This window comes from Boleophthalmus pectinirostris, unplaced genomic scaffold (genome assembly GCF_026225935.1).
Source record: "Boleophthalmus pectinirostris isolate CB_2022bp ecotype Guang Dong unplaced genomic scaffold, ASM2622593v1 HiC_scaffold_22, whole genome shotgun sequence".
Classification (NCBI taxonomy): Eukaryota; Metazoa; Chordata; class Actinopteri; order Gobiiformes; family Gobiidae; genus Boleophthalmus; species Boleophthalmus pectinirostris.
In genome coordinates, this window is record NW_026571190.1 from 7,844,600 (window position 1) to 7,872,529 (window position 27,930).

The 27,930-nt window shown below is 41.5% G+C and overlaps 1 protein-coding gene across 1 annotated transcript in view; it reads left to right on the forward strand.

Annotated features, from left to right (window-relative positions):
* LOC129410360 (N-acetylneuraminate 9-O-acetyltransferase-like) overlaps positions 1-27,930 on the forward strand; it is a 46,112-nt gene that overhangs the window by 5,042 nt on the left and 13,140 nt on the right. The window contains exons 4-7 of the mRNA XM_055158383.1: positions 587-698; positions 787-834; positions 913-975; positions 1,596-1,637. Coding sequence (XP_055014358.1) covers positions 587-698; positions 787-834; positions 913-975; positions 1,596-1,637 — 265 coding nt within the window. The remainder of the gene's footprint in view (positions 1-586; positions 699-786; positions 835-912; positions 976-1,595; positions 1,638-27,930) is intronic.

Here is a 27,930-nt window from a genome sequence, read left to right on the forward strand (position 1 = left end):
TTATACGGTCTATGTTCATCAAGAGGTTAGAGCCGCTCTTCTTCGTCTGGAGGTTGAGGGCATTTGAAGATGCTGCTCTTGATGTTCTGTCACACTGTTGTGGCCAGTGCCTTTTTCACAGGACAGTTTGGGGCAGCAGCCCGGCCAACAAGAACAGCAGGAGGTTGTAGAATCTGATGAAGGCCAGCTCTGTGACTGGGAGAGCACTGGACTCACTCAGTACAGTGGTGGAGGTGTGCATCCCAAACAGACTGGTCATAATGGACACCTGCTCCCACCCCCTCCACAGTGTCCTGGCTGCACAGAGGAACAGCAGAGGCAGGCGACTCCTCTCACTCTGTTGTAGGACTGAAAGGTTTATAAAGTCCTTTGTCCCCACAGCCATCCGGCTCTGTAACTTGTCAGAACTGGGACTTTATGCACATGGACTTTGCATGTCTTGCACAAGCTTTTAATGATTATTTATTGCCTTTTATTAATCTTTTAACTGTGTGATGAGTTGTGTGAACCAAGCTACATGGACTTCCCCTTTTGGGGATCAATAAAGTGTCTGTTGGTCTCATCTTGTCTCCTCTGCCCCTCACAGGGAGGCCAGCACCTGCCTCGGTGGAAAGAAGGTCATTTTTATTGGGGACTCACGGATTGTGGGTTTGTTTGCATCTTTCGTCAATATAATAGCATCTAAAAATTTCAGCTTGGTAAGAGAGATGGATACTGAAAGACTTGGACTTGATTCCTTTATACTCACTGATAACTTTCTGGACATGTGCTTGTGTGTCTTGTCAGAGGCATGTAGACGCCTTTTTTACAGACAACAGCTCTTCAGTTCAAGTGGTGAGTTGTTCTGAAATTGAAATCTGAGTTGTGTTCTTCAAACATAAAACAATAAAGTGACAAATTGTGTTTGTGCAGCATTTTCTGTGGCACCCGTGGACAAATAATGACATGAAGAAGCGTCTTATTTCACTGTTTAATGTGAGTAGAATGACACACAGTTGGACAGTTCTGTTTGTCACTAACCTGAACCTCACAGTGAACAAGTTGATTTCAATAATTTGTACTTTTTTTTTTTTTTTTTTTTTTTTGCATTGGACATTTACATTTAACACCATCCCTATTAACCAAAGGAACTGCACACTATCTCTGCAGATTCCTCTACTGACAGGACAGAGACAAATAAATAATATTGCATTTAATGAATCTATACTCATACATTGCACATGCTTTGATGATCTTGTTTTGAGTTCACTTATTATAGGTGCAGGATTTTACTCTGTTCAGTCACATCTCGATCACTCTCAGGACACCTACAATCCCTTTTGAAGAACTTTCTCTTAAGCTCCATCCAATCCATCTTTTACATTTAGGGAGCAGAGGGAGTCCATTACTCACTTGTGGGCAGGGTCAGAGTTCACAAAATAAATACTTAATCTACGAGAAGGGATACCACCATACCACAGATCAAAACATTAGATGGCTTATCCTGTCTTACACTATAATCAGATGACTTTGCCACTTACTGCACAATAGTTATATAATTTTTATCCATAAACGCTGGTTACTCTCACCTCTTCCTGTGGTCCTTGTTGTTGCAGGCCAGAATAAAGCCTGATGCCCTGATCATTGGAGCTGCTTCGGTAAGTTTGACAATCCACTGTGTTAGGTGTGTTCTATCAATAAATTACTCTGGAATCGATCAATTGAAATCACAAAAATGTATTCCCTATTCAATACAATTCTAATACAGAGCTCTGGGTCAAATCATTGTGCCTGATGGCCTACAGCTACACAGGACTTACATCAGGTGGTCTGAACGCCTGAGGTTCCCTCAACCCAGAAATATACAACATCAATATGAATATGCAAATTGATGTTAAACAGGTCCACGCCTTGGATCCTCCCTGAATCATCTCCGTTGTCCTTTACCATAAAGGGATGATAGCCAGGTTTAAATACAGCCAAGTCTATTTAGGCTTGGTGCCAGCCAAGATGACCCCACTTCAGCTGCTCTGTAAAGAATTTCCTTAAAAATACACAACCTTCACAGCAGTATTTTTAAACATATCAGATTTCAGTGGTTAAGCATCAACTCAGTGTGTAATATTCAAACAATAATAAAATTTCAGTATTTAATATACACATGTAGTACACTCACGATACTTTATTACTTGATGTAGTCTTCATTTCCCTCTTTTGACCTCTCTTAAGAGGTCACCTCACAGAGCAAGGTAACATCATGTGGTTTCTGGTCCTCTCCAATAATATCCTTCACACTCAATTGGGGATACTGACCTCTTGAATCAGGACAAATTGCACTGTTAATGACCCTAAAACACAGAGTACACAATACAAGGCTCACAACAACATCCGACCATTGCAGAAAAATATTACCCCCTATGGACAGGGGAATCCAACACAACCTAAAAAGCAATATGATCGTGTGTGTATCCTCGACCTTCAGCCAGTGCGTAATAACCAACCATAAACAGGGAGGAGAGATCACAGTCTGACACCACACCTGGAGCTTAAAACCATCATATGTCACTCGATCTGTGTGAGATTAAACCATTTATATCCTTTCCCGTCCAATTGTACAGCTGTATTTGTACAAGCAGTCACTTTGTATGGCCCAATCCAACATAGTTCAGAGCACTTCCAGGACACACCTGCAAATAGGCTTCAGAGGGTGGAGATATAGCAGCCTCCTTTCTGGAAGCTGGGAAGAAAACTAGACACCAGTTACCTTAGTTGATCCCAATATGGCTTAAACTGGAGATTTAGAAGGGGCACCTCTTCCTGCGGTACCAATGTGGCCCCTGGACCAGGCATCAATCGTCCAGTGAGCAACTCATAAGAAGAAAAACCGTGACTTTGTAAATTGTTTGTCTCACTGCCAGGAAAACCAGAGGTAGGGCTTGGGGACAATTAAGCCCTGAAGTAGAACAAATCTTAGCCAATTTATCTTTTAGAGTGCGATTCATGCGTTCAACCATCCTTGGTGTTGAGGGTGATACATAGAACCAAATTTATAAAATATTACGTAATATTTTTCAACCTTTAGTATAGCATGATTATTGAAATGTGTACCATTATCAGACCTAATCAGAGCTGGGAAGCCATGAGTAGGAATATAATGATTAATCATTACCTTAATCACAGAAGAAACATCCTCACGATTCACCTTGTACCATTCAACCTGTGAAGGAATCAGCAAGAATGAAGAGATAGCTCTTACCTTGGACATGATGTAACATATCTGTGAAGTCAATAGTCACTTCTGCGCCTGGCCAAAGGGCTAGATGGAACTTACCCGGTGCTGGTTTAAGGGTGGACTTAACCATGACCCTCCTCCACCCTAACAACAATAAAATCTTCCTTAGAGTGCCCTACACAGTTTACTATAGCTAACTCAGATGGCAATTGGTTGGGATGGCAAAAAATGAATTTGTGTGCAATAAAAAATTCCCCAAACTGTCATGAAACCGTTAAGGTCAGCAGTCTGCACAGAAAAAGTTAATAATAGTTAGTTAATAATTTTTGAATAAGAGATATAAACTGACCTTGAAGATATTCCATCACTGCAAATCCTGCTCTCAGAGAGCCACCAGAATCTCTCCAGCAGCATCCATCCATGAGCAGCACACATCCATGACAAGCGGCACTGAAGAGAGATCCTGATGGACCTTGGTCAGATTGTAAACCTGCATTTCACAAATATGAGATTCCCCAGAGCTATTAATATTATCTGCCATATTAGTACCATCAATCAGGTAGATCAGATATGGTTGAGTGAGCACAGTCAGCAGTCTAGTCTGCCTGAATGAGGTGAGAGTAAAGTGACATTAGTGTACATTAAAACTGTCCTTAAACCCTTACATTTTACATTTTTGGAAAAGCACCCCATTACCAGTAGTATCATTGATGGTTACAAAATGTCCTCAGTCTCTGTAGTCCAGTCAAATGTAGCATTTACATTTTTTATGCCTTTTCTTTCACTAAAGCACACAGCTGAGATGTTTGTTCTACATATGCCAAATGTAATTCCTACAGTAGCCACAAAGTCCCAAAAAAGAACAACATTTCATGCACATTAGTTGGTTTTGGGTATGACAAGATTAACAAATGATGTTCTGCAAACATTGCATCACCTGTTTCAGATATAATTTGTACTAAGAAGGTCACAGCAGGTCTGCAACACTGCAGCTTCTTCCTGCTCACCTTGAAACCTAAAGAGCTAACTTAGTCAATGCAGTTTTAGTACCCTTCATGCAGACCGAAAGAGTGGGCGACGCCGGGAGGATGTCATCCACATACTGAATCAGCACCACGCCATCAGGAATAGCTAAATCCTGTAACAAGGTTTTCAGAGTTTGATTAAACAATCCTAGGCTTAATTTAAAACCTTGAGGTAACCTTGTATACTGTAATTTGCAGCCTTTATAAGTAAATGCAAAATAGTGTCTGCACTCCTTCGCTAGAGGAAGACAGAAGAAGTGTAAGCTAAATCTAATACTGTGAACCATTGGTATTATGGTCCAAGAGTCGTCAGAATCCTATGAGGATCTGGAACAGGCAAGCAAAATGTTATTGTCACATCATTAACAGCTGTCAAATCATATGCCAAACGATAATATTGAATATCATGTTTTTGTATAGGTAGGATGGGCATGTTCCAATCAGAACCAGATTGTTCCAATACCCCTGCATCCCACAGCCCACATATTATTTTCTCAATTAATTCTAAGGCTTCTTGTTTAAGTTTGTACTGTAATTTTAAAGGGTGGGCGTGCAGAGCAGAATCCCCCATTTGTTGGACCTCCAGACCATATGTGATCAGGGAGAGCCTCCAGCATTTGTGTAGAATCCTCATGGTCAATACAATCTCTACCATGAGTCCTGGTCAATGTTTCATGCTGCAAAAGAGTAGAATTAATCATAAAAGTCAAAATACAGAAAGCTTTTTTGAAATGAGAAATATTAAACTGAAGGTAAATCAAAATTTTGCCAATTAACAAGTTTAAAAAGCCTATGGACCATGGGGCCTAAATTTCAAGCTTCCCTGCCTGTAGCTACATCTAATGACACATAAGGAAGGGCAGTCCCTCCCATATAATACCAGAGTAACTGATTAGGTGTAAAATCACAATGAGCAACTACTACCTCCTCCCTCACATAGATTACATTAGATGTTAATTCCCAATTTTCTCCCTCAGTTTAGTGAAATGCCTCACTGTAAATATCATCTAGTCTCTATCATAAAATAAAATACAATGTAGTGGGTCAGTAGGAGGGTGATATGGTGCAAGAGAATATATCCAAAGCTTCCATGCAAGGAAAGTGAAAACACCCCCTTTGTATATATATATATATATATATATATATATATATCTCAACTCAATGTGTAATATTCAAAGAAATATATAATTTCAGTATTTAATATGCGCATGTAGTACACTCACGATACTTTATTACTTGATATAGTCTTCAACTGCTTAGAAAGAATCCTATGATAACTCCTGTAAATCCTGTGTCGTCTTTAATCAGTGGACCATCAAAGACTTCCATGCAAGTGCAAAAGCGTTGCACCAGTACAAAGAAAACCTGATGTCTATGTCTGCGTCTCTAGAGGGCCTGGCTGAGCATGGAGAGGTCTACTGGCACATTCAAGGTCAGCTTATATTCTTACAAACCTGGTGAGTTCACAAACTCATGAGAATCCATCTTGGCATGCACCAGATGGACAGTAAGTTGGGTGGACCAGAGCAGCATTGAGGTTTGTGTGGAGCTTCAGCCTATTTTATCATTTGTGGACAGAGAAGATTTATCCCAACTGGATAATCGAAAAATTAGATTCTTAAGATAATATAGATTCTGGACATGCTGAAGGAAGGTACAAGTAACACGGCTGTAAGAGAGTCCTGTACTGGGTTGGGTTCGGGCAAGTAGTTGCTGAAACGGGTGGGATTTAACGTTCTGGAATTTTACGGGCAGGTATGCGGGTGGGTAGTAATTACACGTGGGCGGGTCAAGACTAAATCAGGACTAAACCAAGATTAAACCAGGACTACACCACAACTAAAGTAGGACTAAGCCACCCTGGTTTTTGCATGTTCCTCACAGCCTTCTTCAGTCTTCCGATTCTTGTTCCAAATTCGCTCTTATCGCCAATCGTTTTCGAACTATTTGTCCATCCCAGGCTTCTGATCTCGCCTTACATTCTACGGTCTTTGCTCATATTCACTCTCCGTAGGAGAATAACAGACCAGTTGGGATAATCCTTCCTTATCCACCAATAAGTCCTCGTGAACCTTTCGTAAAGTATCTCTTTACGTCACGCCTCCGATTCCTCCTCCGTCGATCGGCTCTTCCTCACAGAAACGGGCAAGATGGCCTCCAGGTTCTGGTTCAGTAACATTTCTGATAAGTTCTATGCCCTCCAGCATATCTTCACATTCATTTTCCATCCACTCTTTCTGGATCGGCGCAGGCACATTTGACAGAAAATTCAGATCCTCGGTCACTGGGCCTCCAGCGCCTATCTCACCTACGTTCGTTATGACCTCAACAATCTCTGTCTAGCCCATCCTATCTTGCATTCTTTTAAACCTTTTGGGGGTCCCGTTCCAGCTGGGCCAATTGAAGATTGAGACGGAGCCCCCACCTAGAGTCTCAACCCAGTTATCTCTGCCTCACTTCATACATTATCAATAAACTTCTTCGCACTATGTCCTTGTTGGTGTGGTCCTAGCTAGTGAAAACGGTTTTGTGGCTCTGGCTGTTTTTCTTTTCTGTGGGAGATGCTCCAAATGGCTCTTTGAGTATTTAAGGTTGCCGAGCCCTGGTGTAGATTAAATGTGTTAACAATACACATGTGTTTGCCTGTTTTCCTGCAGAGCCAGTGCGATGGTCAGCATTAAATCCAGGTCAGAAGAAAATAACCAATGAACAGATTGATCTGTACAACGAAGCTGCAGTCGAGGTTTTCAAAACAGGAAACTCCCGGATCAAGTTGTTTGGAGGGTCCCGTCAGATGGGCCTGCAGAATATCAGTGACATTGCTGATGGGCTCCACATGGCTCCCAGAGTCCGGGACTTGGTGAGTAGTTTCTGCTGCTCCCTGCAGCTTCACTCTGAGGAAGAAAGAGTCCAGTGAGAAGTCTGAGCTCAGGGCATGATCAGGCCTGTGCTGCTGCTGCACAGTCACACTGATGCTGTGGACTTATGTTGAGTTTCTACAGACAACAGAAGTCAATAAGTTTCCATCTACAGCCCCGGAGAATGAGAGGCTTGTGCTGCATTCAGACCGCTGCTTCGAAATGGTGTTAGACACTTTAGTGTTTGAGGCAGACACCTGTAGGGTGTCCATGTCCATCTATGAGAGTTTTTTGGATGGTGTGTTTTCCCCGTCTCTTTGTGATGATGACAGTCCAGGAGAGAGGCTTTAGTGTATTTATTATATAAAAGTGGAGGTGATCTTTGGTGGCATGTCTATGTTTCATCACTTTTTCCTGGAGTTCCATCTGGATGACAACCGCTTTCAGCGGCACCTTTGTCCCAGGCTCAGTTTGATAACCTACTGTCCTGCACTGGTGTGCGGACAGACTCGGACTGGCAGTCTGTATGCTTGGGCAAAGGCCCAGTGAGTCCACATTTGGGCCGGTGCAGGCAGGCCCCTCTCCCCCGGTCTTCCATTTCAACCATAGACCATATATATGAGTGAACATAACTAACGCTCTAGCTAACTGCTGTGTGCCAAATAAGAAGTTCTCCAGGAGGCTCTTCCGGCTCCTTCTGACTCTGGCTCCAACTGACTTACATCTTGTTGCTCCTCTCTCTGTACCTGCTGCAGTGAGCCTCGTCATTTTAGACTTTAAAATACTCACATTAACCCGCTCTACATGATTCTGATTTTTTTTTTCCCCTATTTTGTCCATAAAAAAAAATCAGATTCATAACAGAGAGCCTGGCTCCACATTCGCTCCTATAACCGTGAGCATCCCGAGCCTCATTTGAGCGCCACTGAACGCTATGGGTGACATCACACTCATTTAGTCCACTTCTTTTATACTGTCTATGATTTCAACTGACCCAAAATGCTTGCTAGCGACACCCCCCCACAGACCTAGGCCCACCCAAACCCCTTCAAAAAGAGTTTCATAATATTTTTACTACTCAGTTTGCGTGCATCTTCTGTCTTACAAATAATCTGTTTATTTTATACAGTGAGTCTGTGGTCCAGTGGATAATATACCGGTATTTGCAAAGGTGTGTTTTACACACCCCTCCCCTTGAGAGCCCCACACGGCTTCTAGACGCTCTGTTCACGAGGCACGTTTGCCGCTGCATTTGGTACATTTAAACATGTGGTCAAAAGACTCAGGTGAGGTAGTGTAGCTCACTGTATTTAGTCAATAGTCTCTAATGCGTGCGATGCGGGTTCAACACCCTGACATGGGGGACATAGGGTGAAAAATCAAATGTCCAAAACTTTAATTTCATTAACTTTTCTAACCATTCATTCTCATTGTTGAAAATCTTGACTTTTCACAGTCTGGTCTTGGAATGTGTAACTTAGTAAACTTAAGGAACTGGACAAAACAGGAACCAGACCAGAATCAGATCAGACCTGAGACTAGACTCTCACTATAGTTTGTATATTTGTTATTTTAAGGAAGCCTATGCATTACATTTAAAACATTTAGGCTTGTCTATCATATCCAAATAATACAAAATCTTACCAAATAAAAACAAGATGACAGAAGCCTCACAGGTGGTCCCACCACTCAAGAGACACTTCACACTTCACTTCACTTCAGCTGGACGAACCCTCTCCGTCAATAGCGTCAGCTCTGCTGCGCAACAGCACTGTTTATTTTGTGTTCATCAAACAGCGCTGTGTGATGACGCCATCGGCCGTGCAAGTGTGAACACGGCCACAGAACCCCAGGCAACAGCGCTGTCTCTCTCTGTGTCTGTCTCTCTCTCTCTGTCTGTCTCTCTCTGTCTTCAGCACAAGTGTGACTGAAGGAAGAAAGTATCTGAGCAAACGCCACAACACAACCAGAAAGTTTAGCGCCAATCTGTGTTTTTACATATGTTATGATTGATTGTTTCCTTCATTCAATGACAACAAAAATCAGTCAGTGAAATTACAATTGGCACCTCCCTCCAGTGTACACAGACACAATCAAGCCAACACAGTGAAACCAAGACTATGCTACATATGAAAGACACAACATTTATGGCAGGGAATTATTGAGCACACTGATAGCTGTTGGAAAAAACTATTTTTGGTCTTGCAATGCGTGTTTTTATCGACCTGTACCGCCTTCCTGAGGGTAACAGCAGGTGAACAGGGTGGGACTGGTCTGAGACTTTTGCGTTTGCTCTGCTCAGGTAAAATGAAGTGGAAGTGTCTTTCAGTGGGGTCAGGTGGTTTCCAGTTTTAACAACTATCTGCAGCTCTCTTTGTCCGCAGCTGAGCAGTCTTCAAACCAAACTGAGATAGATTCAACTGACAGTTTGTAAAATTAAATCATCAGACTCCTCCATGTTGTTTCTCTTAAATACTCAGAGGAAGTAAAGCTGCTGTTGAGACATTTTTTTAACAAAGGTGACCAGGAGAGGTCCTCACTCTAATGGTCAATAAGGTATTTGAAATCTTTCACTCATTCCAAACATACGCCATTAATGTAGAGTGGAACCAGATTTGAGGCACACTACTTTCGGAAATCCAAAATGATCTCTTTGGTCTTGGTGTAATTTAAGACCAGACGGTTGGCTGAACACCGTTCTGACAGCCTTTAAATATCATCTCTATAAGCTTATTCACCCTCATTGATGATGAATCCAGTGACCACTGTGTCTGTGAATTCTATGAATGTGTTGGTGGGATGGGTGGAGGTACAGTTGTGTGTATATAGTGTGTAAAGGATTGGACTCAACACACACCCCTGAGGTGCCCCAGTGTGCAGCATGATGATGATGTTGGAAGTGTGGGGGCCAAGCTTGATGAACTGGGACCTGTTTGAAAGAAAATTCTAAATCCAGGTAGAGATGGAGGGAGAAAGCCCAGTTGGAGCATTTTTCTTGTCAGCATTGCTGGCATGATTGTATTAAAGACTGAACTAAAATCTATGAAGAGCATCCTCACAGCTTTGCTGCTGGTCTAGATGACTTGACATGATGCAGAACCAGTTTTTCAAAGCACTTCATCACTGCAGGCGTAAATGCCAATGGTCTGTAGTTGTTGATCAGTCGAGGTTGGCTGTTTGGGAATAGGAATAATGGCGGCTGTTTTCAAGGAGGAAGGGATGCTAGCCTGTAACAGATATACTGATATGCAAATTAGCCATGTGCATCTGTAACGAGGTGTTAGGAGAACAGAATTAAGACAGGCTAGAGTATGAAAACTAAGAGCCACTGACTGACTAATCCTCATAGTCCCTTGTTTTGTCTCAGGGCTATTTCAAAGACCACATGCATATTATATGTAAATTATCTGCAGCAGTTTATCTGGTTTTGCCATGATCTAAACATAAGGCAAGTGAAGGCTACTGTGCCCTTTGTCCACATGACTTCCATGCACAAAGTAAACATGTTCCAGAGTGAAGTTTATTACACACAGATGGGAAGCTGGATCGGACAGTTGATATTTCACACACCAGAGTTAGTCTTGATGTTTAAATGTGGGTCCTGTCAAGCAGAAGTAAACAGCAAGGCCAAAAATTCAAGTTAATGCATCTGATATAAAAATGTATTCAACAGATACATATGTACTCTAGTTTATGAAACTGTTGACCTTTTATCTGTACCATTTTTGGTTCTAAAGTTACATGTACAATTTTTAGGCCTTGAGCAAAAATGATTTCCCAAATTTCAAAGACCTACAAATAAATTCAGGTTAAATTTCAAGCTTCATCTTTGACTAATCTATTCGATCTTTGAACTGTTGATGAAGGTACATGATTTTTCCCCCAAAATTATTTAAAATGATAAAAATTTGCTTGGAAGGACTGATATATTTTACAGAAATATTTACCTTTCATTTTGAAGTAATATTAAAGTTTTCAGAAGCAATTTTCCCTCCGTTACTTTTCCCTCCATTACATGACCTTTCTTAATAAAAAATCTCATTACTTAAAAAGTAAGAGGTTTTTCAACCTAATCTTGTACCATATGATAGAAAACTATATGAAGCAAATATTCAAACCAGTTTGTTAGGGATATGTAAGTGAGAACCAATAGTTATCGCTGTTTGTATTTGTTGCCCAAAAAGTGCTGCATATTTCATTCCCTCCGTTAATGACATGAGTTTTTTATTTTTTGTCAACAACTTGAAAGAATATTGCAGGGTTAACTTGACCCTGTTGGAGTGTAACTCTTTCCTACATTCTGATACTTTACTTATTTCAATAGTCCCTCTAGTTTCTGAATAAGAGACATTTGAATGTAAAAAATCTGCCTGTTACCGCTTGACCCGGACCCATGTATCAGAAAATGAGAGAAATAACTGCCTGAACATAATAGAATAATGTGACTGTTGTACATTTTAAAATAAGTAAGCTATTCATTTTACCCAAATCATTTTCTAAATGACTGGGTTTGTGTATGTATATGGACGAAATAAAAAATGTAATGTACCTGCAAAAGCATAAAACTATATTTTTATTTGGTCTGTGTTCGGTCTGAACGCAGCTTCAGAGTGTTTCTAACCTGCATGTGTGTTCACAGGGGGCCATGGTGTTGATGAACAGTCTGTGTAATAAAGTGATCCGGCCCATTGATGGTTCCTGCTGCCAGAACACGCCCCCGCTCACTTTTCTGCAGAAGATGTTGCTGTGTGTGTTTGTAGTCACGACTCTAGTTTTTTCTGCTGTTGAACTTTCTGAGGAAATTACCCCATCAGCGACCCATGGTCCCTGACCTGGAGAGTTTAGAGGAGAAGAAGCCAGGGGCCGAGGCAGTGTGTGGGGCCCTGTGCAGAATGGGACTCATCATGGTCTACTTCTACCTGTGTGACAGAGCAGATGTGTTTATGAAGGAACAGAAATCCTACAGTCACTCTGCCTTCTTCGTCCCTTTGATCATTGTCTTTGTGCTGGGATTGTTCTGCAGTGAGAGCACCAAAGAGGTGAGCACAGGCCTGTGTCCTTCTACACATGGAGCTGCTTTTCTCTGAACTTTGTGCACACCACCCTGGTTCCTCTGACACAATTTGACACTGTGTGCTGTGTCCCAGAGCCGTGTGCTGAACAGGGAGCAGACAGATGAGTGGAAGGGCTGGATGCAGTTGGTCATTCTCATCTATCATATTTCAGGAGCCAGTGCTGTAAATCCTGTTTCCTTCTGTATTCTCTGTGTAGTCTCAAAGCAAAAGTTGATTCTTCTTGTGTGTCTCAGTTTCATTCCAGTTTACATGCATGTGCGTGTGCTGGTGGCAGCCTATCTCTTCCAAACAGGTTATGGACACTTCTCCTTCTTCTGGCTCAAAGGGGACTTTGGCCTGTACAGAGTGTGCCAGGTGAGTGCAGCTCTACATCCTCCATGCTTTGTGCTCCTACAGCACCAGCATGACTGTGCTTGTGCTGCAGGTGCTATTCCGCCTCAACTTCCTGGTGCTGGTGTTGTGTGCGGTGATGGACAGGCCGTACCAGTTCTATTACTTCGTTCCTCTGGTGACGTTCTGGTTTATGATCATCTACATTGTTCTGGCCATGTGGCCTCAGATTGTGCAGAAGAAAGTCAGCAGTAGGTACAACTTTAATGTTGCAAATGTGCCCGTGGTTCTCCCTCACATGTGTTCTTCTCTCTGACAGTCAGTGCCCTGTGGTACTTGGGAATCCTGCTCAAGTTAGTGGGCCTCGTGCTGCTCATTTGCCTCTTTGCCTATTCACAGGTAACAGCACAGTCCCTCCAGAGGCACATGTCCTCAACACTGTTGGAAAGCTGTTGAATGACACATGTTTGTTCAAATGTGCAGGGCGTGTTTGAGATCACTTTCACATCGTGGCCACTTTCGAAGTTGTTTGAACTCAATGGCAACATCCAGGAGTGGTGGTTCCGCTGGAGACTGGATCGGTTTGTAAGTGCATTGGTGCTGTAGCTCCACAACTGCTCTGTTCCACTGGATGTGGATGTGAATGTCCATGTGTTTGCAGGCCGTGGTAGATGGGATGGTGTTTGCTTTCCTCTATCTGCTCCTTCAGAAGAAACAGGTGCTGTCGGAGACCAGAGGAGAAGCTCTGTTCTCAGCTAAAGTCTCCCTGCCCCTGCTGCTCCTGTCTGGACTCTGTTTCATTGTAAGTGTTGGACTCTTGCTGTAGTTCATGCTGGATGAAGACCTGACACACTAGTGTTGCTCAGAGCAAAGTGAAGGCTTCCTAACATCTTGTGTCCTCTTTACTTTAGACATACTCAGTCTGGGCCAGCAACTGCCAAACCAAAGAGCAGTGCAACGAGATTCACCCCTACATGTCTGTGCTTCCGGTAGGTGATGTTAGCCTCCAAACAGAGTAGAGATGATATTACTGATTTCATCTTTATTTGTCCTCTGAGGTCACTGTAGTTGTCATATTGCACACATTCATTTGAATAAAGTCAATAGGGTAAAGTTAGTATTAACCTCTCTGTGTTGCTCCTGTGCCTTCTCAGATTCTGGCCTTCATCCTCATCAGGAACATTCCTGGCTTTGCTCGCTCTGTCTACAGCTCCTTTTTTGCCTGGTTTGGGCAAATCTCTTTGGAGGTAAGATCCAGGGTGTCAAATCTGTTCCTAGAAGAATAAAACTAACCCCAAAATGTGCTGTGTGCCCAGCTGTTCATCTGTCAGTACCACATCTTTCTGGCAGCAGACACCAAGGGCATCTTAGTGCTCATCCCGAGAAACCCGTCCCTCAACATCCTGGTCAGTAGCTTCATCTTTGTGTGTGTGGCTCATGAGATCTCCCTCATCACCAAACTCCTGGTCCAACTGTTCTGAAATAGGCTGGGGGCTTCTTCAGTTTTATTTCATTGATAAAGTATAAAAATTAAACCATATGTTCAGTACCTGCACAGGGACTGCAGATACAAAGTAGCTTGTAGCTAAATCTGGCCCAGTGCAGCTTTTCTTTTGAAATTAATGTTTTCTATGTGCTGTTGTTGTTTTAAATACAAAGTAAAAGGAATGAATGAATAAAAATGAGCAGAAAGATGTTATCTGCCCCCTTTTCCAGACAATATTTTAACACTGATGGTTACTTTAAAGGACCCATATTACTCTATTTTCTGATCTACGTAATAATGTTTCCTCATCACAATCAGACCTGGAGTTGTGTTTTGTTTCATTCACACGTTTAACACACAAACCTGCATATTTATGCTGCGTTCTTCTCTCAAACTCAAAACAATCTGTTCCACCTTGTGATGTCCTCCTACAGGATGTGACCCATTGTGTCTTTTAACTCCACACACCTTCACTAGAATCACTTAGGTAATTTCAGCCCTGGGTAAAGATAAAAGGAGCTGTTAACTTGAAAACTACCACTATATGACATCACAAGGTGGAACAGAGCATTCTGAGCTTTGGAGATGTACACGGACTGATAATAAATTGTGACTCAAACATGTGTGAATGAAACAAAACACAACTCCAGGTCTGTTTTTGTTATGAGGTAACAACATTCTAACATGACTTAAAGCTCATTAGAATTAAGTTTGTAATATTGAAAACATTTCAAATCAATACATTTAATTTCGATCACAAATATTTATCAATTGCAAACAGATATCTTCATTTTTATGATTGACAACTTATTTTTATCTTTTCATACCATTGTACTGGTTTTATGTATGTATTAAATGCCATTATTGCACTTGATCCTTGGATTTCTTTGTCCAGTCCATCTAGCCGTGATCTAACACACTCCAGTCCATCTGTGCACAGGGAAATATGGGCTGAGCGTTTCCCTCCCACAGAGGAGATGTGCCAATTCTTATTGTCATGTGACCACTGAAAGCCTTTCTATCGACGTAAGCATTCAAAAAACCAGTCAGACGCCTTTGGAATTCTGTGTACAAAAGTAACAGACAACATCTAATAAGATATGCTGTTTACGCCCTGAAACGAGGTGTTTTTTTGTTTGCTTATATATGTGTTAATTAGCAGACTAAAATGTGTCACAGACTAGAGCAGAAAGAGCACAAACTGATTCATTTCAAACTAAAAATGAAATCTACTGGTGATTAAATTAAAGTTTTATCACATTTAATGACCTTAAATAGACAAAAAACTAAGGTAACAACTGGTAGAAAGTGTAAATAAGTCATTTATAAAGCAAAGGTAAACTGAGGGACATGTTTCTGTCACTTAAAAAAACACAGCCAGAGTCTGCCCCATTCTCTCTCTGGCCAACACCAAGACGCTGATGCATGCATTTATCACCAGTCGAATAGACTACTGTAATGCCCTGCTCTCTGGTCTTCCCAAGAAGAGTATTTCAGGTTTACAATTACTACAAAAGTCTGCCGCACGTGTCCTGACGAGGACCAGAGGGCGGGACCACATTACACCGGTTTTAAAATCACTGCATTGGCTCCCTGTGAGTTTCAGGATCGATTTTTAAAGTTCTTTTACTGGTCTTTAAATGTCTTAATGGTCTTGGGCCTTCTTATCTTTCAAACCTGCTTTTACCCTACAAACCCTCGCGGACCCTGCGCTCCTCCGGCAGCAGGCTCCTGGTCATTCCCAAAGTCAGGACGCACTCACGGAGACGCGTCTTTTCAGTATTATGGCCCCGTCTATGGAACTGCAGCAGGAGGAGCTCAAGGCCAAAGAGAACGTTCATGTTTTTAAGAGTAGGCTCAAGACCCACCTTTTTAGCTTAGCTTTTGAATGAAATATCATATTTTTTACTTGTTTCTACTATACACATTTTAATTATATTTATTTATTTTAGGCTTATTTTTAGGATCTGCAGTGTTTCCTCTGTAGGAGCCTCTGCATCAGGAGCAGAGATCGGCTGTAGCTGTCGGGTCTGTCCCGTGGGTTCCTGGTGGAGGAGATGGTGCCTGGGCTTCATCTCTCCCCTGGGCCCTGTGGTGGTTCCTGGTGGTGGTGGACGTCTCTCTGCTCCTGATGTAGACGGCTCCTCTGATGGTGCTTTCTCAACTGGTTCGCCTGTATTCAGCCTCACATCTTACTATGTCGTTTTATGTATTTTAGCAGGTTACTGTGTGTGTGGGTGTGTATGTGTGTGTGTGTGGGGTGGGGGGGGGGTGTTTGTGTGTTTGTGTGTTTGGGTGTCTGTGTTGTTTGGTTGTGTCGAGTCAGGCAGCTGTGGGGGTTGGGTTGGTGGGTGGGTGGAAATGTGGGATTGTTTTTAATCTGTGTAAAGCACTTTGTGTTACATTTTTGTATGAAAAGTGCTTTATAAATAAAGTTTTGATTGATTTTGATGTGGGACATTGTAGTAATTTAATTTTAGGATGTAGTTCACCATTTGAACACAAGAGGGAGACACACTACACTGTTTGGAGTGTCATGGTCAGAAAAGCTCACTGCCATATGACAAGACAAGATAGGTTTAGTCATCAGATCATTTACTGTTCATTTACACAATATGACATAACATTTTTCAGATCTGATGACTAAAACCTGTCTTGTCTTGTCATATGGCAGTGAGCTTTTCTGACCATGACCCTCCAAACAGTGTGTAGTGTGTCTCCCTCTTGTGTTCAAATGGTGAACTACATCACCGGCCGGCCGCCGGCTCGGCCGCCGGCTCCGGCCGCCGGCTCCGGCCGCCGGGCTCGGCCGCCGGCTCCGGCCGCGCGGCTCGGCCGCCGGCTCGGCCGCCGGCTCCGGCCGCCGGCTCCGGCCGCCGGCTCGGCCGCCGGCTTCCGGCCGCCGGCTTCCGGCCGCCGGCTCCGGCCGCCGGCTCCGGCCGCCGCTCCGGGAATCCGCCTGATTTCCGGCCGCCGGCTCCGGATGCCGGCTCCGGATTGGTCCATTTCCATTCCATTAAATTAGCCCTGTTTGTTTCCTAAAATCAGTTCAGTTCAGTTTATAACAATGATGTAGAAATTATTACTAGTGTCGTGTTCATTACTCACTGCGTTAAAAAAGGTAGAAAAAATATATTAGTAGTACAAAAGTCCATTCAGTATTTTTTCTTGAGCCTTCACTGAACACCTCGAAGACTCTGAGGGTTCAACTCTGAAAGAAATGCTGTTTGCACAACAAATGTTGGACTCTTTCATTTACATTTCCAATAAAAGTGCAGCTATACTCTACTTTTTAATTCATTAATTGGTTTTGCGTATAACATGTGATTAATAGCACTTGAACTCATGCGATTAATGAGATAAATTTTTAAAAATTTTTGCCCAGCCCTAAAATAAATGCAAAACTAAGTGACAATAATGACTCACCTTTTCATTTTATAATATTTCATAATATTTAGGCAGCACATCTTTGCAGTAAAGTCAATGTGTTTTTGTTTCGAAGGTTTTATGGCTATATTTTTAAGTCTGCCTATGATGTGTTGGGATATATATATATATATATATATATATATATATATATATATATATATATATGTATGGGTCTGACCTCTGTGAGTGTGCCGGGCTGGGGCGGGGCGGGCACCTTCTTGTCAAAGAGCAAGCTCTCATTTACAAGAACTCCCCATTACACAAAAATGTCGGGAATATTTCAGGTTCGGACAGTGGCTTCGTGTCGTGTGCAGACTTGGGCCACTCTGGCGCTCGGTGCGTAAAGACTAAAATAAAAGTGTAAGTTGCGCGTTTAGTCCCAGTGCTTCATTACACCAAAAAAGCTCCTGTGCTCCGTCCCAGGGAAAAGTTTTAGTCTCAGGTCGGGTTATTATTTCGTCCTCTGTGTGTTGGTCACAGTCTGTGTTCTATAGAAGTCTATGGTCGCGGTGTGGACTGTGGGAGACTCTGCGCTACACCAGGAACATGGCTGCGCTCGTGCACGAGTTTCAAATGTATAATATTGTGGAGAATAATGAGTGGAATAAACAGCACTTCTCCCTGTTTTGGCGAACCAAACACTTAAAAGGCACAAATCTAAAGGCCATTCTTTTATATTTTCTGATGAATTCCTGATCAAACTCTTCCTCAAACTGTCTTCACTTCTAGCTTCTCTCCACGAGTGTCGCTTTTTCCCCGTGTCTCCAGACTTTGCGTTGTGCTTACAGGAGGCCCCGAATTGGCGTAGAGTTAAGCAAAGTGCCACGCTTTAGTTGAGTTTCATAAATACCGCGGTTGGCGTAGAGCGCGCGTAAGCATTTGTGCGTGAGCAAGCTTTATATAAATGATAAATTCTCTGACCAGTCCAGTCTGTGGTCGAGCTAAACAAGTTTAACACATTTATTTTATGTTTAAAAATAATGTGATGCAAGTAAGCAATTTGCATTCTTTTACAATGAAACAAACTATGAAATTATAACATAAATAACAAAAAAATTGCCCAAAAAGGAGTGGGAAGAAGAAAACTTATTTAATCCTACGCCCTCTTCTAATTTAACATAATGATCTTTTCTTTTGCATTCTTCAGACATTTTACCTGAGACCATATGAACCAATTACACGTGAGGACAAAGATTCACTGTTCTATCTTGGTAACAACTATCATCATATTATAATAACACAAAAGGATACAACAATGAAAACAGACAGCAGATCCAAGTAATGTAACGGACAGCACAGGCCAGAAATGGTAGGGAAACAACAAGCATAAAACAGCACTACAGAAGCAAGTATTGTTCTAATTAGTGCTGTCATGCGATTAAAAAAATTGAGAGATGTAATTAATTAATCTAATTAATCTCATTTTAATCTCACCTAAAAATTGCTGAGAAAAGCCTTCAATTTGTGGTATTTTCATTTAAATTCATTATTACATTATTGTGGCAGATCAAAAGACTGATATAGAACAAAAAAAAAAAGTGACTTTATAAAGTCATTTATTGTTTAACAAATCTCTTCAAATTGACTGTTGAGCCCAAGTCTCCATGAATAAGAAACTGTTTGCTGTAAAGTAGCAAAGACGAGGAAATCTGAACATAATAACTTTTGTCTACTTAAAGACAATAAAAAGTCCAGTCTTTCCTTAACCATATTAAAAATATTATTGATAGAGAAATGCTTTATATATGAGATCACTGGTTTTAGTCCTTGTTTTAGTCCTGCTTTAGACCTGCTTTAGTCCTACTTTAGTCCTAGTTTAGTCCTGGAATGGATTAATCCTGGTTTTAGTCCTGGTGTTAGTTCTGGTTTGGTCCTGGTTTAATCCTGGTTTAGACCTGGTTTTAGTTCTGGTTTTAGTTCTGGTTTAGTCCTGGTTTAGACCTGGTTTTAGTTCTAGTTTTAGTTCTGGTTTAGTCCTGTTTAGTCCTGGTTTAGACCTGGTTTAGTCCTGGACTGGATAAGTCCTGGTTTTAGTCTTGCTGTTAGTTCTGGTTTAGAGGCGCACAGGAGGAAGCGCTGTTTACGACGCGTACGCGAGAAAACACGATCCACACGCGGCTCACGGGAGCACGTCGGTGTCCACGCAGTGTCTACGGAAGGAAACGTGGTCCGCGCGTTCTCAGGTTAATGACGATGATGAAGGTGTGTGTTTGTTTGTGTGTGTTTGTGTTTGTGTGTATTTGTGTTTGTGTTTGTGTGTATTTGTGTTTGTGTGTGTTTGTGTTTGTGTGTGTTTGTGTTTGTTTGTGTTTGTGTTTGTGTTTGTGTGTGTTTGTGTTTGTGTGTGTGTTTGTGTGTGTTTGTGTTTGTGTGTGTTTGTGTGTGTTTGTGTGCGTGTCCCCTCATGTGGCAGGTCACTATAGGACAGTAGTGCAGACATCATGAGCCTATGCAGGTTGTTTTCACCAGTGACATTTAAGTTGTAGGCGATTTTATATTTGTTATTTTCTTTTATATTTCACGTCTGGAGAATAATTTCCAAGACACGAATGTGTTTTTACCTGTGCACTGCTGCCTCTGTTCTACTGGCTCTTCCACCTCGTCCATTGTGCGACTAACGCCGCCAACGTGAACATGACGTTTACATCGCTCTTACTGCTCGCGTTTTGTGTGGGTTTCCGGCAATGAGTGGAATTACCGAAATAAAAAAATTTATAAATGTGGTTTTTGTGTGTGTGTGTGTGTGTTGTTGTTGTCCCAACAACACATAAAAACAGGTTTTATAATAAAGCAACTCGTATACAGAAACAGTAAAGTTAGAGATTAAAAATGAGATTAATGCAATTAAAAAAACATAACGCGCTAAATATGACTGTAATTAATTAATCGCAATTAACGCGATAATTTGACACCCCTAGTTCTAATATTAAGACCCACTCTCTCTATACTGTGACCAGACCATATGTTTACATAACAGCTTGAATTTATGGATATTTTGGCATTGCTTGAGATGCGTATCCAGACTGTTCCAGAGTTTTACACAACATATACACACACAGAAACTTTTATGGGACATTGGGCAATTTGAAACTTCCACACCCTCTTAAATTATGCGTTCTCTCTCAAGATTTGTAGATTACTTGGTAGTAAATAGTTAACTATATAGATATAGACAGACTGTTACAGGTAAATCTATACAGTTCATTCCCTTTGAATGATTAATGCATTTGTACATGGTCCTTAACTAATAAAAATCTAACCAACTAAGTAATTAACGGAGCGTTTCTGACATGGTAATATGGACATTTCCCACCTCTGGAAAAAAAAACAAAACAAAATAAAAAGCTGGATTACCGCTTGAGCTGGCCAGACTCAGACCACAGACTCACAGTGTCCAGTCAAAAAGCTCAGCCCCTCTGTTTCTAGTCTTCACCTCCACTTCTAATTCCATTCACCTCTGCTCTCCTTCCCCCTTATTGGTTTAGTCTGGCCAGTAGATGGAGCCAGAACTACAGGTAAGCCTCTAGTGTGTGTGCTGCACTCTTGTCATTAGGTCCAGGTGCACAGTCACTCAGACCAAACCCAGGAATGAAAGAGAAAACACAGAGATGCTGCCGGTGAGTAAATCTACCTGTAAAATTTGTTTTTAAGAATGGTTAAAATAGTGTTAAGACACTAAGGACACAATAGTGCCAAATAATCTGTCTTAATTCATCAGTAAAGTGAATATTCTGTTTAATTTAAGTAGCACAATGAGAAGTCTTGGTTAGATTGTAAATGCAAATACAACTACTTTGTGACTAGAACACTGTATTGGTACATCTGATGCACATGCCTCTCTTGGGTCTATGGAAATATCATACAGTGTGGTCACATACCAGTCTCCTTTACTATGAATGTTGAGCACTTACCTATGCTATTTATGAATAACAGCCCCATGAATCAAGGGAAGCTGGACTGGTCTGCCCAAACAAAGGAAGACCTCATGTCCTATTTTATTAAAAGTGACAAACTGTTAAGTAATATAAATTTACCTTATGACTCAATCAGATGTACTGATGCAAACTGTGTTAACTTGAACCACAAGAGGGATATTTGATATTTTTCATGATAATATAATATGGGCTTTATATCAGAGTGGTGAATTCTTCTGTAAGTGTGTTAAATATAATCATGTTAAATGACCTGCTTGGGACAGGTTTGTCACGGGGCATTATGAACAGGCTCAGGAAGCTACAAGAGAGAGTGGGTTTAGTGGGCTTATGATTATAGTCTCATCTTTGAAAACAAGAAACTTACAAATGCCAGATACAAATATGACATTAGGTTTATCTCAAAGAACAAGGAACAATCAACAAAGTATGATACCTAATTCTTTGGCCATACATTTTACACAACAATGGTGGACTCTGCCCTGCACTGTAGATGGCATTTCTGGAACAGAGAAAATAGTAGAATACTGGACACAGCATTATAGTGCTCTTTTGAATTGTGCTCATTGTAATGTTTTTAATGTGGACCTAATTGATAAAAATGAATGTATGACTGTATACATGAGGTGTACTACACTCTAAACATGACCACAACTTGTGTTGAATTTAAACACATCATTGTTCTATTTGGAACAAAACAACTTGATAGTATTGATAGTGACACATTAGATGTGTCAATCTAGTGACAAAATAATATGTATTATGTGTGACATGATGTATTAAATGCTCTTTACAAATTAGGGTGTTGCTCAAAATTCCAGATGCGCAACACAAACATGTCATTCCACAGCATTCATTAATATGAATTACAGATGAAGATACAAGTTGAAATGTGTTTACTTTGGAATGTTTTTTTTCCTCTCAGTGCAATAAATGAACAGGCTCTAATATTTAACTCTGCCTTCAAAAAAAATAAAAAAAATAAAAATACCTTGATCTAAGCTTAATACAATACAATACATTAACATTTGAACATTTTAATCCTCCTGGGTCGATCCTTTCTTTCTTCACTTTGTCCATCCCAAAAAAAACTTTTCTGCATTTTTGAGTGCAATCTTTGAACACTGAGACAAGCACTTTCTTGATATTTGGTCCTGGGTCCGACAGCTGGCTCGGGTCTGTCAGCTCCATTTTCACAGGGGAGGTGAAAGAAACAGACTGAAAAAAAGATTAAATATATAAATTTTAAATGTTTACAAGGTACACAGATGATAGCAACAAATTGATTATATGACAAACATATTCATTTTAATGCAATAACATGTATTTTACAATACAATATCAAATCGAATGTTTCCAAATACTATAGTACAAGTTCTACACCGCAGCTCATTCTTAATAAAAATAAACTCAACATTACAACATATAAACCATAACTACTAAATGCAATACAAACGTTACCTTCTAATAAGACCTGTGGATCTGATGGGATTTATGCTGAGCGCCTAAAACATACCACCATAACACTTTGTAATTTCCTGGCCATGTGCTTCTCTAGCTGTCTGACACACGGGGTACTCCCTCCCTCACTCCTTTCTGTCACTCTTGTCCCAGTCATAAAGGTTAAGGCTGGTAGAATGGGCAGTGTGGAAAATTATAGGCCTATTGCACTGGCAAGTATCTTGTCCAAAGTTTTAGTAAGAATATTAGTGTTTGTGTTTACATGCACATCAGTATCCCGTTTATTATCCATATCCCGGTTATGTCAGTATTCAGGACATGTTGTTTACATGCACGCTGAGAAACCAGGATACTCATATCCCTGTGTACATGATCAAATGTACTATCCTGGTTTCTTGACATAATCTTACAAATACACAAGAGCAAAAATTATACATTTAATAAACCAGGCAATATACAAACAACCATGAACTCCTTCAGCATAGGAAGCTCGGGAGGTTCCTAACCAACAGTAAGGAGCTATGGTCCACTACATTAAACCCAACACTGAACAAACATTGTACAAGTTACACACTGCAGCAGATTCTTAATTAAAATCTTCTGCATAAATAAACTCAACTTCACAACATATAAACCACAACCACTATAGAGCCACATCAGCCCGTTCTGATAATATAATTCAGCTTTGCACACATTTTGTTTACATTTTACAGAATGAAACTTAAAACCACATGCTCATTTGTATAAACTATAGCTGAAAAAACCAAAAAACAAAACAGCTCTTTGCTTGTGCACTGATGTGGTCAGCTAAAAGACATGACTCAGTGGAAAATGAGTGTTCTCTCTGTGACAGAGGATGTGCTGATGATGCTGAGTCTGTTCTGTGTGTATCACATTGGAGATGGTTTATGTTTAATTTTTCAGAGATCATACATGTGCAGGTCATAGGAGTGCAGATTGTACTTGTGCAGGTTTAGCGCAGCTCTTTATTTAACAGTCATTTCACTCATGTTTGGTCACTTTATTTATGTTGGTCACCTTATTTATGTTGGCTACTTCTGAAGTCCCAGGCTGAAACTATATGGCCTGAATCTCACTACCTCCCAAATAGCCTTAACATTACATTACATTAACATTCACCTAGTCTTAACATTGCATCAAATATTCACCAAACATTATGCCACTTACCTAGTCTAGCTGGACTTGCTCGTTGTAGAGATGAAATTAAGGGAAAACTCACCAAAGGTTCCAAACAAGTGATTTGTCTTTGTCTTATTTTTTGGCTTTTTAATTCAGGTTTTACTGTGTCATTCTGTGTCTGGAGATATCAATTATTGCTGTGCCAAGCTCATTGACTCAAAGTTAGGAGACTTGAATAAACGACCGTGGTCAATACACAGCTAGATACGGTGTTTCCAGCTACTCGATGATTACAAGTTTACTCAAAAGCTCAAATACAGAATAATTAGGACAAACCACTATACAAGTACCATAGGAGTATTTACCCTGTGACGAGGTCTGGTGCAGAGCGCTGCCTAGTTCAGTGAGGTCAATGCCAGAACCAATGCAAGATCCAACTTTGCAGTAGATTTTCTCCTAATATTTATACTACAGATCCCACAGGGCTCCTCCCAGGTACGTGCACAGTGGCCAGTCTTCACACAGCAGTTCTGAGAAAAACAATTCTAAGAATAAAGGATGCTTCAAAAACTGCATACTTTACTCTGCAAGCCACAAACTCACCTAGCAAAGTGCAGCATCTTGTACACTGTTGGGCAAGTTACTTTGAAACTGTAATGCGTTATTTATTACCTATTACTGTCATTTCAAAGTAATTCGTTACTGTTTTGTGAAATATCTAAAAAGGTTCGTGGGAAGTAGTCACAACCAGGCAATCACTATTTCACATCAATCAATGCCAGCACACAATGAAGCTAGAGTGAACGTGTCTGTCTATTCCCCGCTTAACATTGTTACAACAAGCTAGAATAACTGTGCCTGTTTATTCCCCGCTCAATAATTGTTACAATGAAGCTAGAACAAATGTGTCCGGTTACTCCCCGCTCAAACATTGCAATCATCACACACAATGAGGCTAGAATAAATATGTCCGTTTATTCCCCGCTCAACATTGTTACAATCATATCAATCAATCAATGGGTTTAAGCATCAATCATCACACAAACTGGCACATAAGAAAATCAAACTCACCGTTGACACTGGGCTGGAGAGCCAACAACCCACGGCAGAGTGGCTTAAACCCGGCTGGGCGTTCGTACGCAACCCGCAGCAGACTCTAAAGTGGGTGCTTTCCCTCCGCCTCTATATATTCTCTTCATGCACCTGTGCGTGCAGAGAGGGCCAGTCTCCACCGCGCACACATACATGGAGGCGCATTCCTGTCCCATGTCCAGTCTTCTGAGACTGGCAATGGGGCAGGATGCCCTGTTTTTCGTAAACACAGTGTCCTTGGCACAATCCCCTACTAAAAGATAGCGAGTTGTATAAGCATAATATTGACTTCGTGCAGGCATGCAGGCCTAGTGAATTGGTCTCAGGACCATCTTATATGTTCCCACTACAGTTACATTACAATATTACTGCATTTAAAATGTAACGCATTACATTACTATTGCATTACTTTAAGTTACTCTCACCAAAATAACTTTTGCGCTGTATATGGACTGAACCAGGACTAAACCAGGTCTAAACCAGGACTAAACCAGAGCTGAACCAGGACTAAACCAGAAGTGAACTAGGACTAAACCAGAACTGAACTAGGACTAAAACAGGACTCACTGTAGGGACGGGCTCGAAGGTGACCGCAGGAGAAAGGAGCGGCTCTGCTCCGCACCTCACGGAGGTAAGAGCGGCTGTCACCTGATCGCTCTTTATGGACCCTGCTGCTCGGGCTCGCGGCCCTGATTTCAGCAACTATTTGCAGGTACAAGACTCGGTGCAAGAGTCTGTTACAGCGCGTAACTTCTACCTTCCTTCAGCGTGTCCAGAAGTCCAACTTTTTGTGTGATGGTTTGCATCTTCCTCTGCCTTTAGGGTGCGAGCGCAGGAGCGTTGTGGGTTTCGTCGGGGAGAAAACTTGCAACCGTACAGCACTTCAGAATCACACTGCTAGAGATTGAACATGTATTTAAATTTGGCAGCTGAACACATTCTGTACTGTACTGTACAGGAGACAGGAGTCCCTTGGCCAGTCAGGACGCAGCGGGAGTGAGAGCAATACACCACCGTACAATACGCATTCATACAATAAAAAAAAAAAAAAAAAACAGGGCATGCAAAATTGCACAAAAAAAAATAAATAAATAAAAAAAAAATTGCGAGACAGCGAAAAGTGAACTGCGATAGAGGGCGGGATGAGTGTAAACCAGGTCTAAACCAGAACTGACCCAGGTCTAAACCAGGTCTAAACAGCGTGGAGTTCTTTGTCAGTCCTTTCGCCCGCGGTCACCTGAAGGTCTATGAGGGCGCATCTCCGGCGTTTCACCGCTGCTGATATCGAGGTGATTTTAGCGAATTTGTATGAAGAAAAACCCACCACTTCAATCCAGGTTAAAAAACACTGTAACACGCGTTACTCACATTTGTACCGAGTAAAATATTACTATTTTTTCCCCTGTAATGCCTTACATTACTGCGTTACAGCAAAAAGTAATGCATTACTGTAATTCGTTACTTTTATAACGCGTTACTCCCAACACTGATCTTGTACATAGGGCATGCATCTTGTACACGATTTGCATAGTGCCAACATCCTGTGCACAGTATTAAAATGCAGTCTGTTGCAAATACAAAGATACAAAAGCAGGATCAAATAAATCATATTGATATAAGTCATAAAGATGCTACTAAGTGCTATAACAATTGTCTTACTACATTCTATGAGTTACTAATGCTCTAAAAGCTGCCAGATGGATAATAAAAAGCCTCTTAATGAAGCTGGCACCAAAACCTTCATCCCTCAGGCAATGGGTCAGGGCCTTCAACAGTTATCTTGTGATGAAAAGACTGAAAAGTGTTTTAGACATATGCACATTAAACTTTATGTTGCAGTAATTGGGATACTGTGTATACATGCCACAGTATCCCAGTTACTATCGGAATATACAAGCTACAGTATCCTAGTTTCTGATAACTGGAAAACTGCCTTATCTGGGATACTGAAACTGGGATACTGCAGATACATGCACCATGACAAAATCGGGATACCCAAAAAACTCAATCATAACAGGGATACTGATGTGCATGTATACTCAGACCACAGACTCAGACCACAGACTCAGACCACAGACTCAGACCACAGACTCAGACCACAGACTCAGACCACAGACTCAGACCACAGACTGACAGACTGTCTCTTGCGCCCAGACTGAAGTAGAGGTTTGTGTGGGAGAAGGATGCCCGAGCTCTGATGGAGAGGAAAGGGCTTCAGCATCATGGGGCTCACACTGTCTACCAGTCTGGTGTCACAGAGGAGCCAAGATGTTGAGCCTGGCACGCAGCATTAGAAGGTCCTTCACCACTGACAATGCTAAAGTCCTGTCTTTAGCATTAATAATCCTCCTCCTGGCCTGTCACTCAGCGTCCCGTTATTACAGTGGTAAGTGTGTGTACATGTGTCCCTCCTTCAGCAGAGCTCTTCTACAGGCCTACAGTCTGAGTCCTGTCCTCACTGTGTCCCTCAGACTCTGATTCCTGTCAGTGGCTGTTGTCCACTGGACGCTTCCTGGAGAACAGTGTGTGGCAGCCTGATGGCTGCATGATGCATAATTACAGCAGATGGTGAGTGTTTTTAAGCATGTACCTGATGCACTCAGTGACACAGCTGCAGCTCACCACAGCTCCTGGTGCTCTGTCCTGTCTCGTATTTGGAGTCTGGGCCTCATCTCTCCTCTGGGCCCTGTGCTGGTGTCCTGGTGGCTGTCTCTCTCTTCTGTCACTGGACTAGAGTTTCAGAGTGAAAACTTCTCCAAGTGACTTCTAGAACAGCAAAACATCTTCACCCTGAAACTTGAGTCCAGTGACAGAAGAGAATGTTCTGCTGTTGATCTAGGCAACACTGTGTTTGTGATGGTTGGCTGTGGGGTGTATGGTTCTAATGACTG